Consider the following 19,011-nt stretch of genomic DNA (forward strand, 5'->3'; position numbering starts at 1 on the left):
AGGCAGAATACAAATCACTAGTTTCTTCTGAAAAGATCTTTAGTTTCCTTCTTGTCTAGGTAACATGGCTTGGTCATACATCACAGCTACTATACTTGGAAAAACTCAGTGAGTCAGTGCGTTTGCCTTTCACTTTTGTGAAGCTATCTGTAGATTTAGACTTTAAGAAAAAAATAAATGTTCTAGCCTCTGCAATAATTAACATTGTTTGTGTGGGAGATGAGTGAGCTTTTTTTTTTCCTGGAGTTAAGCTGCCTTCACTAGTACTTGAATATCTGTTTTCTCAAGGTTTTAAACCCCCTGCTTCTATATAAGCTTGGTCACTCAGATTGTTCTAGTCTGTAAATAACACACTCTTCTGCTTTACATTTGTCCTAGGAGTGAAAAGCCAGCAGTGGTCAGAAGAGGCGTCAATAATGTTTCGGAATCGAGTAGAGAAGAAACCCTTGGTGGCGCAGATACAGGCAATTAATGAAAGTACTAACTCTTGGGATCGAAAAATAGTGACTTACTTAGTGGACACGTCTCTTCCAGATATTGATACGTGGATTCATGACTTTGTGTCTCAAAGTCTTGCGGAACTTTCAAAAGCTGATTAATCACCACTTCTGAAACGTAGCGGCTCAGATTCTTTAGCAATAAAATAAATTAACAGGCTTTGAAGAGAAATGTAACTTCTTACATTGCCTTGATGACATGAAGGGTATGAACTTGTGAAATGTGTGTTCAGTGAAAAAGATTTGTTTAACAAGTTTGGGTTATATTGACTTCAGGTTGACTTTATGAAAAATTGCACTTTTGTTTACCACTGAAATGATAGAGTTTGGGTGAAAATACTAAAAAAGTTATTTATCAATAAAACAATGGTGACTTGTTCTTGTGATCTTTCCCTGAGTGGGGGGGAGGCATATGTCATAGTTGGTACTTCTAACCATTACTGGATACTACTCCCGTGTTGTTGTTGTTTTTTTTTAACTAGAATTTTTATTGCTTGGGAAACAAGGAAGCAGTCCTCAATGTTTTTGAATTTAGTGACTGAGGTGTGCATTTTTGATGGTTTTTTCCCCCTTCCTTAGCATGCTAAGAATAGAATAGTTGAAAATGCCTTGTTTGGGGCAGGGGAGTTTGCCTGGGATTATAGGACCTAACTTTCACAGAAGGGTATGGACTTCCCTGTGCTTACTAGTCTGGATGCTGTTTGTTAGGAATGGTACTACTTTTCTGAATTCTACCCCATTTCCTCTGCTTGCTAAATTCAAGGCATTCCTTTCCCTCCTTTTCTAATAATTTGTTTTCTTACTTGTTTCTGAGAAACTTTAAACAACTGCTTTTCCCACGAGGCAGGAGCAAACAATGTCCCGTAAGCACACAGATGATTGCTTTGAACACAGTATTTTTGCCTCCCTTCAGATTGTGAGGACCTTGGTTTTTAGAGGTGGTGTAGATATTATTATAGTTGATGGCCTGCTGCCTGCATGGGTAAGGGAAAATGGACAGAAACATGCGGTGCCTGTGTAACAGCAAGATGGGAGAAAATGCCTGCGGAAGCAGTGGGTGACATTGTACTACAAAGAAAGCCAGAGACTGTTGAGCCCAGCACCCAAAGACATGCAAAAGGATGGTATCGTCTGCCTCTCTGGGTTGCCAATGTGTCTAACCTCTTAAGATTTCCATTGATTTTTTTTATTTTTTTTGCATGCAACACTGCGTGTTACCTGGTATATACAGCTTCTGGTTGCTGTTTTAGCAAGGTTACTATCAGGCTTACAAGAGCTTTCAGCTGCTTTTAATTAATCATTCTTACAGGATTTTTTATAGTTTCTCCTTCCTCAGCTGCAAAGGTGATGAATGTAGGTAAAAGAATCAAAGTAATCTCCAGCTACCGTAGGATAAATATTGATGTAAAAGAGTTTTCTTTCTACATAGGACTGCTGCTGAGCCAAAAAATCCGGATGGTGTGGGTCATTAGGATGAGAAAAGCACTTTCCTGAGCTTCTGGAGAGTGGGAGAGCTTTCATGTGTGCCTAAGAGCATATGACACCTACACCTGCAAACTTGCAAATGTTGCTGGAAAAGTTTAATGGTACAGGGTAATTTTGTGGAGCTGTAGTGAAGTTTGTTGGGTTGTTCGAAGAATACCCGGGCTGTGTTTGCACACTATGAGGTTTGCTGATCTGTTGTTGGCCAGGAGTAGACGTGCACCTGCAAAGTGATGGAGTGGAGCAGACCTGGGATTTACACTTGTAGTAGCAGGGGGAGCAGCCTGGTAGATGCTCAGGAGATTAAGATGCTTTTTGAGCTGCTTGTCTTATCCTTCTAGGGTATGCTTCACTGTCTCCCTGGTTATAGCTGGCTGCTCCAGAGTCCAAAAAGCCCAGACACGAAGCAAGGAGAACATTCACTCAGTCTCACTGCCTTTACACTGGAGCCTTCAATTGGGCTGGTTGTGACTGTTATTTTTCTGAAGTTATTTTATATTTTCTGAAGATATTTTTCTTCCTTGGAGCCGGTGTGGCGCAGTGTTTTGGATTTGGGATGAGAGCAATGCTGATAACACACCGATGTTGCTGCAGGGCACGGATTGCAGAGAGCCAAGGCCCTCGCTTTCTCACGCCACTCTGCCAGCAGGCAGGCTGGGGGTGCAGCAGGAGCTGGGAGGGGACAGAAGCAGGACAGGTGACCCAAACTGGCCAAAGGGATGTCCTGGGCAGTGTGGCATCATCTGAGGGCATAAAACGGGGGGGGAGAGGGGGCTGCTGCTGCTTGGGGAGCAAACGGATATCAGTCAGGGAGTGGTGAGCCATTTCACACCTTTTTACTCTTTTTTTCCTTTTCTTTGGTATTTCCCTTCTTTCATGCTAAACTCTCCTGGTCTCAACCTCCAAGTTCTTGCACTTCTTCTGCATTTTTCCATTTTCTTCCACACCCTGCTGCACTGGGGGGGGAGCTGCTGGGGTTAACCCACATCAGTCTGCACCCAGCGTGGGGCTCGGAGGGTTGGGGTGTTGGTATGCCTGACTGAAGTGTGACAGAGGTCAAAACTGTTTATAACATGATATAATAATGATATTTGTTTAATAATTGCTGGCTGTAATGCTGATCTATTCGCTCACGACGTCGCTTTATGCATCCCCTTCCTCGCTGTACGCCCCGGTCACCCCCGGTGGCTGGTTGAAGGTTGGCGGCGGTGTTGTCAGCTCGCTGCACTGCCCGACCCTCGCTTATCTCACGATAATCGCACGATAATCGCACGATACAAGCGCTCAGCCATCGGTGCAATCCCTCAGTTGTGCCTCACCGCAGCCTCGGTGCGTGGAGCCCACGGGGGGGCTCCCTTGCGGGGCAGGGAAGGGAGGGGAGGGGAATGGAAGGGGAGGGGAGGGCGGCTCCGAGGGGAGTTGCCGTGGCTCTGGGGAAGGGGTGGGCGGCCGGGGGCCTCTCCCCTCCCCTCCCCGCCCCGCTGGGTGCCGGGCCGGGCCGTGCCGTGCTGTGCCGGGCCGGACCCCCGCCCCCCGGCTCGGCTCGGCTCGGCGGTGCTGCGGTAAGCGGGCACGGCTCGGATCTTGGGGTCGGGACGGGGCCGAGGGGTTGCAGCCTGTCCCCCCCCGGCATGGGGCACCTGCTGCGGGTGGAGGAGCCTCTGCCCGTGCCCCCCGCTGGCTGTCAGGGCTCCTCTCCCCCTGCCCTTCCTTGGGCACGGCTGGGCTGGGGGTCGCTGCCGGGGGGTTTTCAGCCGGGGCGAGCCCTGGGCGCGCAGAGCCTTGCCCCCCTCGTCCTTCGTCTCTGCTGCCTTCCTGACGGCTTTCCGTACAAATCCTGGTTTGTTTGGGTTTTTTTTTGGCGAACACCTGCTTAAAGTTGTGGTGGGGTCAGCTCTGATCAGTTTGTGTGTGCTGTGCGTGCGGTTTGTTGTGGTGCCGCCTGAGCGAGGAGTATGGGTAGGTTTAATTAAAAGTGACCAGAGATCAACGCTGCGGGCTTGGGAAGGCACCGAGGACACGCCTGGTGGAAAGGACCTGTGGTGAACCGGGTTAATCCTCTCCCAAACTCCCAGAAGTGGCTGGAGGAGCATCCAACACACGGCTCCGTGCCTGTGGGACATCTCTCCCCTGGACAGGGACGGAGATGGAGGTGCACGAACACAGCTCCTCACGGTCTGTGAGCCTCCAGGTCGGGGTCCCCGGGACCTCCTGCCTCCCAGCTCTGCCCTGATAAGCCCCTGATAAGCGAGGCATCGCGCCCAGGTGGCGAGTGGCAGGAATGTGGGGACGGCGGGCGGGTGCGCCAGGGGAGGCCGAGCCTCGCAGCAGATGACGGCTCTAAATTTAAGGGCTCGCTGTCGAGCCGCTACGCGTTAATGTGCCCTTTCGTGGGCAGGCTAAAGATAATTTTCCTATCTGGAGCCGCAGCTGCCTTACAAGTCCCGCAGGAAGGAGCGCTCAGGTCTGCAGCCTCGTGGGGATTTGCAGGGCTCGGAGGGACTCGGCGGTGCTGCACATCTCCTCTCCCTCCTGGCCGCAGCAGTGCCACGTGCACAGCGGTGCTCCCAAGGGTGGGTGAGCTGCAGGCTTTACCACCTGTGGCTTATTGCCCCCCAAAAGATTGAATTGCCTGGGATGTTGTGTTAACACCACGCATTGCTTGGGTGTCCCCAGCCAGAGCCCCGTGCTGATACATCCCCTGCGAGTCCGTGGTGGGGCGAGCATCACGCTGCTCTCCTGGCCCTGGGTCGCTACGTGCATCTGGAAGTGGGCAGGGGGGCCCTGAGCAATCTGACCTGGCTTCGGAGCCAGCCACGCTTTGGGCATAAATCTTGCGCGAGTCTGAGTCCGTGATAGCCAGCGTTCCCCCGCCAGCAGGGCTGCGGGGTCATGTTTCATGCATTCACGGCTACGCTCCGTGTTTTCATTTCAGGTCCTGTTTCGGCGTGAGAGTGATATTCGCCGGACTGCTCCAAGATGTCTTACAGAAAGGAGCTAGAGAAATACCGGGACCTGGACGAAGACAAGATTCTCGGTACCCTGACGGAGGAGGAGCTCAGGCAGTTGGAGAATGACCTGCAAGAGCTGGATCCTGATGTAAGTCGTCTTGAAATGAGGCTTGGGAGGTGGTAAATCCCATGTAGCTGTGGGCAAATGTGCTGCATTAGTAACCTGTACCTCGGTGGGGTGCTTTGCAGAGCCTGTACTCGGTGCAGGGATGGGACAGGCTGGTCCCAGACAGGCAGGAGCAGTTGTGCTCCTGCACCGTGAGCACAGGCTCTACGTGGGGCTTTGTTTTTGCCATGTCCCCCTGCCCATGCCCAGCGTGCATGCCGTGGTGTGACCAGCACTGTACTGGTCTCTGGCCCAATAGTTAAATTGCCAGGCTTTTGGAGTAAAACCTGCTGATAGTTTTGGTGTTGTACACCGCTTTTTGCAGCAGGGTGCTTGGGCTTAAACCATCCTGACACCCTTATATTTTAGGAAGACCTACCTTGATATTTAGGAATCACTGCTTCTCATCAGGCCACATTCAGGCAGTGTTTTGGGTTTTATTGGCTGGGTGCTTCTTTTCACAGCAAACTCCAAATGTCCAGTATTTTCCTGTCTGCAGTCAGAAAAGCAAACCCCCGAGCTCTGCAAACCGGGCCGGTTGCTCTCTAGCCTCCCAACATCATCTGGAGCTGCACAAATGCAGATGCTGGGCCTGCTGATGCCAAACAGCGAAAACATTTTTGGAGGCAAGGCTGTGCTGTGGCAGGGGCTGTGCGGAGCCAACTGGCAGGCCTTTGGGTTACGGCAGCGTTAGATGATGAGGCTGGGCACTGCCAAGTGAGAAATTGTTCCTGCAACGTGCGGTTAATGCTTCGGGGGGAAATGATGGGCAGTGCAGATTGCATCATCAGTGCTTTTAATTGCAGCGCCAGCACAGGAGAGTAATTAAGAGGAGGCAGGCTGCCTCCCAGGATCGTGTCTGCGTGGTGGTGGGCTGGTTACAGCTGGCCCAGGAGATGTGGAGATGGACAGGGTTCTGTGAAAGGTGTGGAAAGGTAAAATAATGGTGACAGCCTGGCCGTGCAGCTGTGGCCTGGGTACCCGAGCTGCATCCCCACCTTGCACAGCTTGAAGCCTGGGCAAGAAAGCTGTTCCTTACGCCTCCTGGCTGGTGCGTTAGTGGTGTGCTGCTGAGTGGCCCACCAAGGTTGGCTGTGGCTAATTACTTGCTATTAGTAATCGTTCTTCCCAGGCTTTTCACTGAAGCAGATTTAAGTTACAGTGAATTACTGAGGTGGGCACGGAAAAGTCAGCATGTTGTTGAAAATCACCTTGGGTGTCTTAAGGAAAACAAATGTTGCCTTCTGTCCAGCAGAGCTTTAAAGAACACGCTTAGTGTCAGATCTGGGAACAGACTTATTGCATTAAGGCTGTTCTATATTTAAATATAAGCAGGTGCTTACGTGCCGTATGTGTCAGGCACAAAGCAACTTCCTGCGGCGGCTGACGTGGCTGAGTAACGAGGAGACAGCTTGGAAAAAAGGGCTGGGGCTCTGGGGCTGTGGAGCTGCAGGCACCACCGTCCTTCTGGCCTGTGGACCACCACAACCCTCTGCTGGAAAGACGTGGGGATTTTTCCAGGCTGATGTTCATGGGACCAGTGGGCACAGCCCCCACCTCCAGTGGGGTCCTCTGGCCCATGGACAGACGGATAGCGAGGAGATCTGCTGAGCTTAGGAGGTATCAAAGGTGGTGAGCACGTGGGAGGAGGCTAAAGGAAGAGCAGGAGGGAATGGCTGAGAGCCCCCAGAGAGAAGGACGGAGCTGCTGTTGTGGAGAAGCATCCACCTGGCAGCGTGGAGATCTTGCCGTGGAGCTGGTGTCTGAAATCTCGTGCTGGGGGAGGGAAGCAGCATCGTGTCTTAGCAGAGATGGGAGCCGCTGGGGCTGGATGGAGACAGGTTCTGAGACTTTGAGAAGTCCAGCAAGTGTAAGAAAGGCGATGCAAGAGGAGAGGTGGGTAGGGGTGAGTGTGTGAGGGATGCAGGCCTGCAGAGATGACCCGTGTTTCTCCCCCCCGTGCCCAGAACGCGCTACTGCCGGCGGGGCTCAGGCAGAGGGATCAGACGCAAAAGCCACCAACTGGCCCGTTCAAAAGGGAAGAGCTCATGGCCCACCTGGAAAAGCAGGCAAAAGACGTTAAAGACAGAGAAGACTTGGTTCCTTTCACAGGCGAAAAGAGAGGTATGGTCACCCCTCACACCCCAGCACGAGCACCTGGGCATGTCAAAACTGCACAGCCCCTAGTGCAGCCTTCCTCAAAGCTTCCTGCCCCTTCTTAGCGATCCCTGTGCCTTGCTGAGGGAGAGCTTGTTTTACAGCATTTTTATTTAAAAAAATGAGTTCTCCTTGAATGATGCAAACAGAAAGATGTCACTGAGCCCCATCAGGAAGATGTAGCAGCTTTGAGCATGCCTGAGCCCGGCTGTGGTCACCAGCCTGGCCAGCACGGCAGCAGGAGGCAGCGCTCAGCCAGAGGCATTTTGGGTTTTTCAGCTTCTGTGCTGAGTTAATTATACTTCAATCCGATGCAATCTCAGACACGTTAAACATCGTTTCACCTGCGACAGGCTGCTGAGTGAAGGCACGGTTTGTGTCGAGTGTCAGCCAGAGACGGCGAATTACATTTTTATTCTACAGTATACACTTCATATGTATGCACATATAAATATATTATATATATTTATGTATAAAATACATATATTTTTAAATTACATGCTGCCTATTTTTGCAGAGCAGCTGTGGCCCCTCCGGCAGGAGATGAGCGGTTTCGCCCGGCGCCGTTTATAGCCGCCTCCATCTCTCTCCGGGAGAGCCCGCCGTGCAGTTGCTTCTTCCTTGGGGCTAAATTTAGCTGCCTCTGCGTCTGCACAGCCCCGAGCGGCTGGATTGTTGTTTCTCCCCTCCGGTGTTGCTGACTCTGGTTTCAGAGAGGGGACGAAAATAGCCCCGGCTGGTATGCCAGGCCCTGCGCTCGCTATCTCCCTGCGGCGATGCGGGGCTGCTGCAGGATGCTGTCTGCCCCGCTGCTGGTGTCTCCTCACAGCCTCCTCCTGGCCAGCCGTGGTGGAGGTGTCCCTGCCCAGCACGTGTCCACCTTCAGAAGCCCAAGGGTGGCAGAGGGGAGCTCTGCTTGCTGCTTGTCCCTGCTCTGCTCGTGGGGGGGCCGCAGTGCTCTGAGGGACAGCACTGGATCCAGGCCACCGTCCTCCCTTGGTCCACCCAAGTGTTGGCAAGCCTGCACCCCTTTTACATTTCTCCAAGCAGCCTTCAAAGAAGTGAAGTCCTACCACATCAGGCTGTGCTTTCAGAGCACCATGCGTTGAAAAGTTGCTCTGTATGAAAGTAACACAAGGCTGCTGCAGGTACCACCGCCACACTGATAAAAGCATCCTGCTCCACAGATGGAGGTGCCTGGCCCATTGCCCCCTGTCACACTGCAGCAGGACACAGACCTGCTAACAGGAAGGGGTTCTTCATCTGCTCTGATCTTTTATTTAGGTCCTTGTGCCCCCCTGCCCTTTCCACCCCGCTCTGTGGCGGTGGGACACTCTGCGGCTGTGCTGAGCATGACCTCACTTTGCATTTGCAGGGAAAGTTTGGATCCCTAAGGAGAAGCCGATGGATCCTGTTCTGGAAAGCGTGACTCTGGAGCCGGAGCTGGAGGAAGCCCTCGCTAATGCCTCTGATGCAGAGCTCTGTGACATTGCTGGTAAAACAGCTACACGTGACGTGGGGTTTGAGTTATTTAGCTACTGATTTATCTTTGCTCTTTTGTGGGACGTGAGCTATTGAGCTCTCTGCTGTTTATGTGAATGCCGTCGGTTTTGACAGGATTTGTTTCTTCATAAAAAAGGAAACATATATTTAGAGTTACTTCCAGCCCAGCACCCCCGTGTGATTCACTCAGGAGCACGGACCGGAGCTGAGGAGGGAGAAGCAGGATTTATCCACGGGCTCTTTGTTTCTCTTTTCTCTGCCACTGAACCTAGCAAACTGCAGCCTGTAGCCCATCTCCTTTGGGAACACAGCTCCCTTTAAGCCAAACCCTTGGGAAACAAATCAAACAGACACGGTGAAACATGAATTTCTTGTTCTATTAATGGAGCTGTCAGGCTGGGGTCTTCCAAAGCATGGTGTGCCATTCACTGGAGCAGCCAAGCCCCGTGCAAACCAAGAAGGACAGGCATGGTCCCTGCTCTGAGGGGTTCAAGCCTCTTGTTTTGGTTAAATTCAAGCATTGCCTCATTGCTGCTTTGCAGGCTGTGGTGTCTGAGTGGAGGAGACCCCCAGCAAGCCTCCTTGCTTGCTGCTTTAGAGAATGCAATGTTGGTATCTTGGCAAAGCAGTGTCCTTCCTGCTGTGAGATAGCCTGTAGGATAACCACACCACACAGACATCTTCCACGCAGTAATAACCACCTTCATGCTCAGAAATGCATTTCTGCACGAGGGCTTCCAGTGCGCTTGCCCTGGCTGAGCATTGCGTCTCTTGGTTTTGCTCTATCACTCTGCCCCTAACATCCTGTAAAGCTCTTCTCTCTAAAATCCATCTTTCTAAGCCCCAGACCTGCGAAGCAATTACTTTCACCTAGAAATGCTGCTGAGGGCACTTTGTTCTGCAGGCCTGGGGGGAACACACTCGAGAGCTGATGTGATACAAGCTGTGCTGAAGGCTCAATATTGACAGTGTTGCTTTTCCGAGTTTGCCAAGGCTGTGAAACAGCTCCTGCCTATTTAGCAGGGCTCGCTGTCAGCCGTGGCACATTGGCTCCCTTCCTTGGCAAGCCCGGTAGGACAGCTCTTGTGGGTGGCTCCCAAAAAGTCCTGGAAGGGTTTCTGTGCCTTTGGTCCACCGGGGGAGGCAGAAATGGGATGTCTTCATTTGGCTTGTGTGCTCGTGGATAATGCACGGTAAGCACCAGACTTGACAATGCTGCGGGTCACTGTCATCTACCAGCATGAACTCTACCTCAGCAAGAGAGCAGAAGGGCAAAGCCACGTGGCTGTAATAGCAAATCCTTCCCCTGCTTGCAGCCCAGGTGTTTACGGTCCTGGCTGGTAGAGGGTTTTTGTTGTCGCACCAAGCTGCACATGGGGGGGTGTCCAAAGTGCTGAGCCTGCGAGTTACTTTTGGTCTTTTCTTTGTTTTAACTGCTGTGCCCGTCCCAAGGTCAATACTTGTTCATATGTGCCTGTATACGACAAGTGTCCACATGCCTGCATTTTTCTGCAGGAAGTCATATAGTTATTTTAAAATAATAATAATAAAAATAATTTAAAAAATCTCAAAACCTGGCGTGGCATGTGCCCAGGTGAGCGGGGTGATGAGGATGTGCAGGCTCCTGCTGGACTGGACCCTGAGATTAAATCCCGGTGATGGCTTTTTTTTTTTCAGTTTTGTCTTCCCCGCTGTGTTTTCACATGGCGCTGGGTTGAGGCTGGTGCTGGGAAGCCTTGGCTGTTTGTTTGCTGTCCGTGCAGCATTCCTCTTCTCTGAGTCAAGCTGTACTGGCATGAATAAGGGTGCATTTGAGCCCTGTTGTGTGTCTGTGACAGCTGGGGGTGGTCCCACCTTTGTGCCTTGCTTTGTGCCGATACAGAAAAATGCAGTGTGCTGCTGGCCCCATCCTGGGCAGCACGGGCACGAGCGTCTTCTCCTGGCTGTGGAGCCCGCAATAACTCGAGGTTTTTCTCCTTTCCTTTTGCCTGTAGCCATCCTTGGCATGCACACCTTGATGAGCAACCAGCAGTACTACCAGGCACTGGGGAGCAGTACTATCGTGAACAAAGAAGGGCTTAACAGTAAGTGATCCAGAGCGCGTCGCAGGCTGCAGCCTTTCCCTGCCAGCTTGGACACAGAGGCAAAGTGGGAATTATTTTTAGGCTGAGGGTTGGGCTTTTATTTTTGCTGGACTCCTGCCACCCCTGCCACGCTCGTGTGTGAGCAAAGACCCCTTCCTTGGCTGGCACGCGAGTGCTACAGCTGTCCAGCTCTGGGCTGGTGCCTGCCAGGGAGGCGCTTCCTCTGCAGTCTGCCATCTCCTGGTGTTTGCTGGGGAGATGGGATGTTGCCCCTTCCCAGGGGAGCCGTGTGGGTGGATGTGATTCCTCCCAGAGACAATTCACACCTCACCTAGGGAGATTGCCTAGAAACGTTAATCCCCTTTGAGCAGAAAAGGTGTCTCCTGGGCAGTTGTTCCTGCCAAAATCATTTCTTGCTGCCAAAAGTCAAGCACATCACTTTCCAAAGGAGGTGGGAACATCTATTCTGTCTTTCCAAATGAAACCTGAGAGGAGAGGACAGGAACCCCTCAGAGGAGTGGTGGTGACGTCCTGTGCTCCCAGAGCTTGCCTGGCTGAGGAAGCTGCTGCACCAGATCATCCCCAATCCCCACTCGGACACTGAGCCATTGACCACAACCCTTTGGATGCAGCCATCCAAACACGGGAGCGTGCCTGCCACTGGCTCTGGTCCCTGACAGCACGTAGCAGCAGGCACCAGCTGCCCCATGCTGGTTGCCCCCAGTGCCAGGCAGCATTTCAGGACACACATGATTGTGGGTAGGTCTGGCAAGAGCTTGTGCAGTCTTTTGTCTCGTGTCTGCCTCTCAGGTTGTGTGTTCCTCCCAGTGCTGCTCCGGGAAGGCAGGCAGCACACCTAAGGGGGATGTGCTGCTGCTCTGGCTAATTCTGGTTTTGCCCATCTTGCTTTTCACCTGCAGGCATTATTAAACCCACGCAGTACAAACCCGTTCCTGATGAGGAGCCGAACTCGACGGATGTGGAAGAAACTCTGAAAAGAATCCAGAGCAACGATCCTGACCTTGAGGAAGTCAACTTTAACAATATCATGGTATGTCCTGCTCTCCTCTCCCACCAACAGCACCACACAGAGGGCAGAGCCCTGCTTTGCTGCGCAGGGTATTAATGCCATGCCACTGCGTGCAGCCAGGCAAGAAGCCCCAGCGCTTCCCACCTTTTGGGCAGGAGGCATTGCTGCCTGCTGTGGGATAATGATGTGGAGCTGGTGGCAGGAGAGTGCCGTCAGCTGCCTGGAGGAGCCGTGTGCTCTCTGGACTGAGGGCAGGTGCAGAAAACCACCTCCAGCCTGTCTGGTTTGAAGTGTTACCAGTTGTTGTAGTGGTTTCGTCAGCCACGTTTGTTGGAGGGGATGTTCCTGTAAGGTAAAACAGTGGGAGGAAAATGGCTTCTTAATCTTGACACTTGCCAAGCAAATATGAAGAAACCTCCCTTCTTGTACATAACCCAGTCCACCTCCCACCCGTCCCTTCTTTGGGGCTCCTTTTCTTCTTGTAGAAAGCAAACCAGGACACGGCACCACTTTTTACATGGCCTCTGGGTACATACATGTACTGAAAAATACAGCTGCTGTCTGTCCCCTGGCTTGAGGACCCCCAGCCCATGGGGTTTGCTGAATGATGATGCATTCATATGGCAGGAACGTTAACAGCATGTGCATGTTAAAAACACCTGTGCCATGCCACCTGCACCTTTCTGTAGCATAAAGGTTTTTTACCTTCATGTGCTTGACACCAGCCATCTGATCTTGCAGATGAAAATGCCTGCCTCTGACAAGAGTACCTAAAATGTTCAATAAGCAAAAAGTACTCATTTTGCTGAACTCAGGATAAGCAGCATAGATGTATTTTCTGGGCTGGGAACTAGTATGGCAAATGTTAGCCAGAAATATATTATTTTATAGCAACATTTACCTTGTTTTACGTTGCTTTATTACAGTCAGAAGTGACTGCAGTTTGTTCTAGAGGGAGATCATTTCAGGTCTTTCTGGATCAGGCCCTGTAGGTAGAAATTTTCCATAACATTACATGGCTGTTGCTCAGTGCTGTCATTTATACTTAAAAGCACAGGAGCAGTGCTTTGTAGGCTCATGGATCCTAGCTACACACACCCCCGTGAGCCCGTGTTCACAAGTAGCTGAGTTTCTAGGTAATTAAATTAAACAGCAGAGACGTTGCATCTTGAAATTAAGGGAGCGAGCTATCAGCAGAGTGGGAAACGGGATGAAGACATCGCTACAGTCCTCAGGATATGTTAATTATAGCTAGAGAACTTGAAAAAACATTCATCAGCCCCTTCCTAAATTACCTCAGTCTGGTGTCGATCTCAATAATAATTTTGAAATACTATTTAAATGTATTGCATATCCTTCATATAGATGATGACCTAACTCTGGCTTTCTGCATTTCTTTTCACAGAATATCCCCATACCAACTTTAAAAGCCTGTGCTGAAGCACTGAAGACCAACACCTATGTGAAGAAGTTCAGCATTGTTGGAACGAAGAGCAACGATCCTGTTGCTTTCGTAAGTGTGATGCCACATGGTGTCAGCTGCTTGTGACAACGTTGTGACAGGGCTTGTTCTTGGGCAAGGTGTTTTTGGAGTCACACACTCGCTGCTTCGTCACAGTTAAGTCACACTGGGCACGTTCTGCACCTCAGGCTTTTGGTGCAGGTGTTTCAGTCACAAGCAGTAATGAAAGCCAGAATCAAACCTCAATTCCTTTGCTTCCCTGTTCATCTGTGGAGGATTCAGCTGTTTATTCCAGAAGACAGCCCTTTAGTCCCACTAGGTCTGATATTTGCCTGCGGGATTCTTCCAGAAGAAGAGTGGTGGGCAAGAGGAGGCAGGGCTGACCCCCTGCCACCACCATGCTGGCTTCACAAGAGGGACAAGGAGAAGGGCTGTCACCTTTTGGGGCGGAGTTAAATATTGATCTGTACGAGGCATTGCCGTGCCCTCCAGCACACTCAGATGCAAAAATGCCCCAGGAACAGGAGGGAATCCCCTTTGCCACCAGGTCCCCCAGGTATCCCCCAGAGCAGAGGGGCTCTGGGGTGCTCTGGCCCTGCTTGTCTCATGCCAGCTCTTCCTGCCCACCTCTGCCCGCAGGCGCTGGCTGAAATGCTGAAGGTCAACAGCACACTGAAGAGCCTGAACGTAGAGTCAAACTTCATCTCTGGGGCCGGCATCCTGGCTCTTGTTGAATCGCTCCAGGGCAACACAGCCCTGGAGGAGCTTCGGATTGACAACCAGGTAAAGCGCAGGTGGTCAGGAGCTCTGGTCAGGGGAAGATGTCCTGTTTGCTGGATGGAGGTCAAGTGGCTGGACAAGGTGGAGGGTGACCTAAGGTGGCCGTGGGCTTAATGGTTACTTAGTAAAAATGAAATTTGTACTGCAGTGCAGGGAAGGAGCAGATAACACGGCAGGAGGGCTGTAGAGTGTGCTGCAGTACAGATGCCTTGGCAAGTTTGGTTTCTCCAGAAACCAAACCAAGGGATGGAAGTGAAGCAGCTGAGCCGTGAGGAGCTCTGGGGCAGGCGACTGTGAGGTCAAGATGATAGGATCTCCAGGCTCCTCTTTGCTGCACGTCTCTTCAAGAAATAGTCTTTGGGCAAGGTGACTTGTGTGAGGTGTGTGCTGGAGGAGCTGGAGCCACTGGGCTGTACCAGGAGCAGGCCAGCAGGCGTCCCAGCAGTGCCATGTCAGGGATGCTGGATGGAGCAGCGGATCCAGAAGGAGGGGAGGGGGTAAGGTGAGCAGATCCCTGCTCCTTCTGAACGCCCTCTGACCCAACCAGCTCGGCAGGGGCTGTGGGACTGGCTGCATCTCCAGGCAGGGGGGGACAGAGGTGGGCAAGCTGCCTACAACAATAAAATATTTAAGATTAAGAGGCTCAAGCATTCCCCACATAGCCAGGGAGAAGCAGAAGCTGGCCCATCCCTGAGCCAGCTGGTGGCAGCTGAGGGCTGTGGGTGAACTGACAGCAGCAACAGGAGGACACCTTCACTCACCTGCTTCTCTGTTCTCTCCTCCCAAAGAGCCAGCCCTTGGGCAACAAAGTGGAAATGGAAATTGCGAGCATACTGGAAAAAAACACCACCCTGCTGAAGTTTGGGTACTGTTTCACCCAGCAAGGTCCCCGGCTCCGCGCGTCCATTGCCATGATGAACAACAACGACCTCAGTGAGTGGGGCGGGGGGCAGAACCTTGCTAAAAAGAGTTAAAAAAAGGGGTGTGGGGGGTGTGCTGGAGTCAGATACCAGCTCTTGAAGGGCCCAGTGATGCCGGTTGTGCTCCAAACCCAGAGACACTGGAGCTCAGACCCCCAGGAGGGAGGGTTTCTGGCTGCAAGGGAGGGTCTCAATGTGAAGGAGTGCGGGCTGTTAATGTGCTTGGGCAGCAACGTGCGTGATGTGGCACACAGGTTGCGAGCTGACAGCACTTGTGATTCCTGCCAACTGCTCGTCTTCCTCCAGTTTCACTTCCACTTTAACGAGGAGATGAAAAATAGGAGAGCTGAACTTTGAAGGCAGCGGGGCTTGGCCCACCCCCCTCAGCAAAGCAAACTGGAAGTTTTCTGGGGGGAGGTGGGGAAGCCACATGGCTTGTAGTTATATTTATACTCTCAATGAAGTGAGCACGTTTTCGTGAAGGAAAATGTGGGCCAGCCTGTAAAGTGCTGTTTCAGCTAATGAACGTGGCAGAGGCTTTCCACTGCTTGGCTTCAAGGTGCTGTAGAGCACTGGAAACCCGTCTAGTGGAGCAATATCAGAAGTGCCAGCGCTGCTGGGTAGACAGGGTGGCTGTAAACATGACCTCCAAACACTCCTGAGGAAAGACCTGAGGTATAAATGCCAGTTGGCAAGGAATGGCGAAAAGCTGGAAACCTGTATTTTAATCCACAGGAGGTTCACCACATACAGGGTCCTCTAGTCCTCCATCCATCAGCTTCGGGCTTAAAAAGCGTAGAGAAATAGCTCTAAGTGGCTGTCATACTTAAACAGATGACAAATATATGTATTTATTTTAATAAAAAGGCGGTCTTGCTTCAGACGGCGCTGTGCTGTTATGAAACGTGGCCAAACATAGCGCTACGTGCCAGTTCTCCACTAACCACACAGCATGCCTATTACTGTCCACTGGGCTATTTGTTCTGCCTGCCGATGCATTGCTGGTCGCTACAGAGCTGCTCCGGGAAAGGCTTGCTGTTTTCCATCTTGTAGAGAAAGGTTTTTAATGAACGTAAATACACAGTGTTCAACTGAAAGATCTGGAGCTAATGTTTGAATTGTTCCTGCGTTGGAAGGAAGGAGCGTACAGCTTTGCCTCCCATGCAGCAGGCGTACGTTTTGTCTCTTTGGCCATTAAGATCTGCATTTTTTGTCTGATTTGGTTCTTGTTTGCAGCTCGCATTCATCGGTGTCATTGTCTCTGGCCATAGCTTCTCAGCTCTACACCTGGACAATGTATAAGTATAGAAAACTTTTATTTTCATCCCTGCCAGCAATAGCTCTCTGCTGCACTCCAGCGCTCTTGCCTACCATCACCTGGCGCTGCCAGAGCTTGGTCTTGGTCCTGTAGCTTCTGTTCTCTGAGATGCCCTGCCTGAGCCAGCTGTGACAGCTTTTACATTCATCCCCATGAGCTAACTTCTGCATCCTCTTTACACTTTTTTTTTTTCCTTACACACAGTTCTTGAAAAGTCATAGACGCAGCTCTCAGAGCTGCAAATCAACTTTGAGAGTAGGTACAGAGCTGAGTTTAAGAGTAGTTACAGACCACGTTAACCATGATCAAAGGGCTGGAGGCACAAGGTATAAGTTTAAAAATTTTTGTTTTTGTTTTTTTTTTTTTAATTTGAGAGAGTGATTAGGAAAAACAAGCAGAAAAAAACAACTGTGGTGTCTATCTCCTGCTGTCTTCACATCAGTCAGATGCCTTCTAGCAGAGGTGCTTCAGCCAACGTTAGATTACCAAAACAGCATGAAATGCACTTGACTGTAGAGTAAGGCAGGTGAGGCTCAAAGTAGCCTTTAGCCGTAACAAAGGGACGGAAACCTCAGCTTAATTCCCTTAACTTTAAACTCTCTAGGGCTGTACCTGCTGCTTAGAGCTGGAACTCAGAGCTCGCGCTGTTCTTTCTCTCCTGGCAGAAATCATGCCTCTAAGATCTTTCTCACAGCGGGCAAGCCACATCTGCCATCCCCGTCCTCCCCCTGCCATGACTGACTCCTCTTCCTCTTCTTTTTCAGTGAGGAAGAGCAGACTCGCGGAGCTGAACGGGCCCATCTTCCCCAAGTGCAGGACCGGCGTGTAGCTCCTGGCTGCGGCGGTCACCCCCAGTGCTCTCTGCTCCACTGTGGAAAGCCAAAGGCTGAAGTGCCTTGACAGCGTATGTGTGGTGCCTGGGTTCTGTTTTATGCACTAATGGTTTAAGTTAACTAGTGGCTGTAGTTGAAGATTTTTTATCCAGTAGGACTGTTGGTGTGTTCTGTAGAGTTGGAAACTATTCAAGCCAGGAACAGCCTGACAGTTTTACGCAATCGCAGTTTAGAGTACATCCCAGTGTGAAGGTGACTTAATTAACCTGGGACCTGACTTTTCTATAAACCTTTCTGCACGGTGTTTCGTATAGTTAGGATGTGGTATGCATGAGTGAAGGATTCAACTGTTTCACACAAATTACAGAAGTGTTAAAAAAATACTTTATTTTTTTTTTGAAATTGATCTCAAATATCTATAGAGGAGCAACTAGTTTAACAAGCACTTCTGCTGTCCAGAAACAGGCTGATTTCAGGAGCTGTGAATTGTAATTTTTTACTGACAGTTGCTGAGTCAAGTAGCTGGAGATGCTGTTTCAAACGCATCCCTGTGTTTCTCAGAAAAGATCGATTCCCTACCCTTATCCCCCCTGCTAAATTTAAATTAAGGCCACCAATTATAAGACCCTCAAAAACTGATGTAGGAGGATGGGTTAATATTGTTCTATCCTGTGCATGCCTGAATAAAAACATCAGCTTTATAGAGACCTGCTGCAAACACTGACTCCCCAGAAATAGCCAAGCTAATCAGTAAGAGACCGTCCTCTCTTCTAGTCCCCACCCCTCTCAGTTACATGACCTCAAAAGCGTGGGTCCAGATTTTCACCGGCAATGAGTCAAATCCTCTCTCCCCACTGTTTTATTGGGAAGATCCTGCCCATTAATTAAATTTTGTTACGCTGGGGATTGTTTTGCTTACTCTCCCCACTAACATCTGCATAAATGCAACGCTGAACACTGCGATGTTTCCTGCTAGCAGAAACGTCCCGGCTGTGAACTTAGGCTGCACACAGCCTGGCAGCTTTTTGTCAGCCCACCACCCGTCCTCTAGCCTGGGAGCAATGCCCCCAGGAACATGCAGCTCTCAGGCGTGATGTGGATTGAACCCAGCACTGTCCCACCCCAAATGCCTGCTGTTACCGTGGCTGGGATCCTGGAGGTTCTCCTGGCAGACGTGTTGCTGTACTAAGGGCTTATTCTTGGTCTGATGTAAACACAGCCTAGCAAAGTACTAGAATTTGTCTGTACGCATCTGTTAAGAACAGAGTCCTGCAGCCTCTTGCATGTACTCCAGGAAAGCCCCCAGATTTCTACAGAGCTCGTGTGCAAATAGAACTTGGCTCTAAAAAAATAAAGCAGAGAAACACTTTACTGTCAGCAATGTGGGAAACATACTTGTTGCTCTTCAAATCTTAATAAATATGCTAATGATGCCAAATGAAACGCTTCGCTGTAGCTTCTTCCTCCTGCCCCCCCGAGCCCTGCAAATTCCATTTCATAAGGTTAAAAGAATACAGAATAAAAAGGCTTGAAGACATATTAAAAAATAATAATTAAAAAAAAAATCTGGCAGACAGCCTCCTACCACGTGCACTGCAAATAATTCGACTAATTCATCAGGCCAGAGGCACAGTTCCCACTGAGCCATCCACATGGATCTGCCTGGTTTGGGCACCTTGTGTTCTGCTCTGGGACATCCTGATGGTGCTCGGAAACCTGAACATGCGCAGAGACACCTGCCTGGCAGCATTTTGCCTCGAACAACAACAGCAGCCCTTTAAAAATAACACTTTTTCCTCTGTTGTGCTGTAGCAGCATCCACTTTAAC

At 50.6% G+C, this 19,011-nt stretch overlaps 2 protein-coding genes across 3 annotated transcripts in view; both read left to right on the forward strand.

Moving 5' to 3' along the window:
• Positions 1-876, forward strand: part of TDRD7 (tudor domain containing 7) — a 38,119-nt gene extending 37,243 nt beyond the window's left edge. For both annotated transcript variants that reach the window (XM_068667196.1, XM_068667197.1), the window contains exon 17: positions 379-876. In XM_068667196.1, coding sequence (XP_068523297.1) covers positions 379-599 — 221 coding nt within the window. In that variant the 3' untranslated portion in view covers positions 600-876. The remainder of the gene's footprint in view (positions 1-378) is intronic.
• Positions 877-2,677: 1,801 nt separating this feature from the next.
• TMOD1 (tropomodulin 1) lies at positions 2,678-18,029 on the forward strand. Its single transcript, XM_068667202.1, has 10 exons — positions 2,678-2,795; positions 4,915-5,078; positions 7,064-7,220; positions 8,629-8,748; positions 10,751-10,840; positions 11,761-11,891; positions 13,276-13,383; positions 13,972-14,115; positions 14,901-15,045; positions 17,115-18,029. The coding sequence occupies exons 2-10, from the start codon at positions 4,959-4,961 to the stop codon at positions 17,177-17,179; spliced, it is 1,080 nt and encodes a 359-aa protein (XP_068523303.1). The 5' UTR covers positions 2,678-2,795; positions 4,915-4,958; the 3' UTR covers positions 17,180-18,029.
• Positions 18,030-19,011: the final 982 nt, after the last annotated feature.

Source organism: Anas acuta, chromosome Z (genome assembly GCF_963932015.1).
Source record: "Anas acuta chromosome Z, bAnaAcu1.1, whole genome shotgun sequence".
Taxonomy (NCBI): domain Eukaryota; kingdom Metazoa; phylum Chordata; class Aves; order Anseriformes; family Anatidae; genus Anas; species Anas acuta.

Coding starts and splice junctions, on each gene's coding strand:
- TMOD1 (XM_068667202.1), top strand. CDS start 4,959: ATGTCTTACAGAAAGGAGCTAGAGAAATACCGGGACCTGGACGAAGAC. Junction 7,221..8,628: donor TTTCACAGGCGAAAAGAGAG/GTATGGTCACCC, acceptor TTGCATTTGCAG/GGAAAGTTTGGATCCCTAAG. Junction 13,384..13,971: donor GCAACGATCCTGTTGCTTTC/GTAAGTGTGATG, acceptor CTCTGCCCGCAG/GCGCTGGCTGAAATGCTGAA.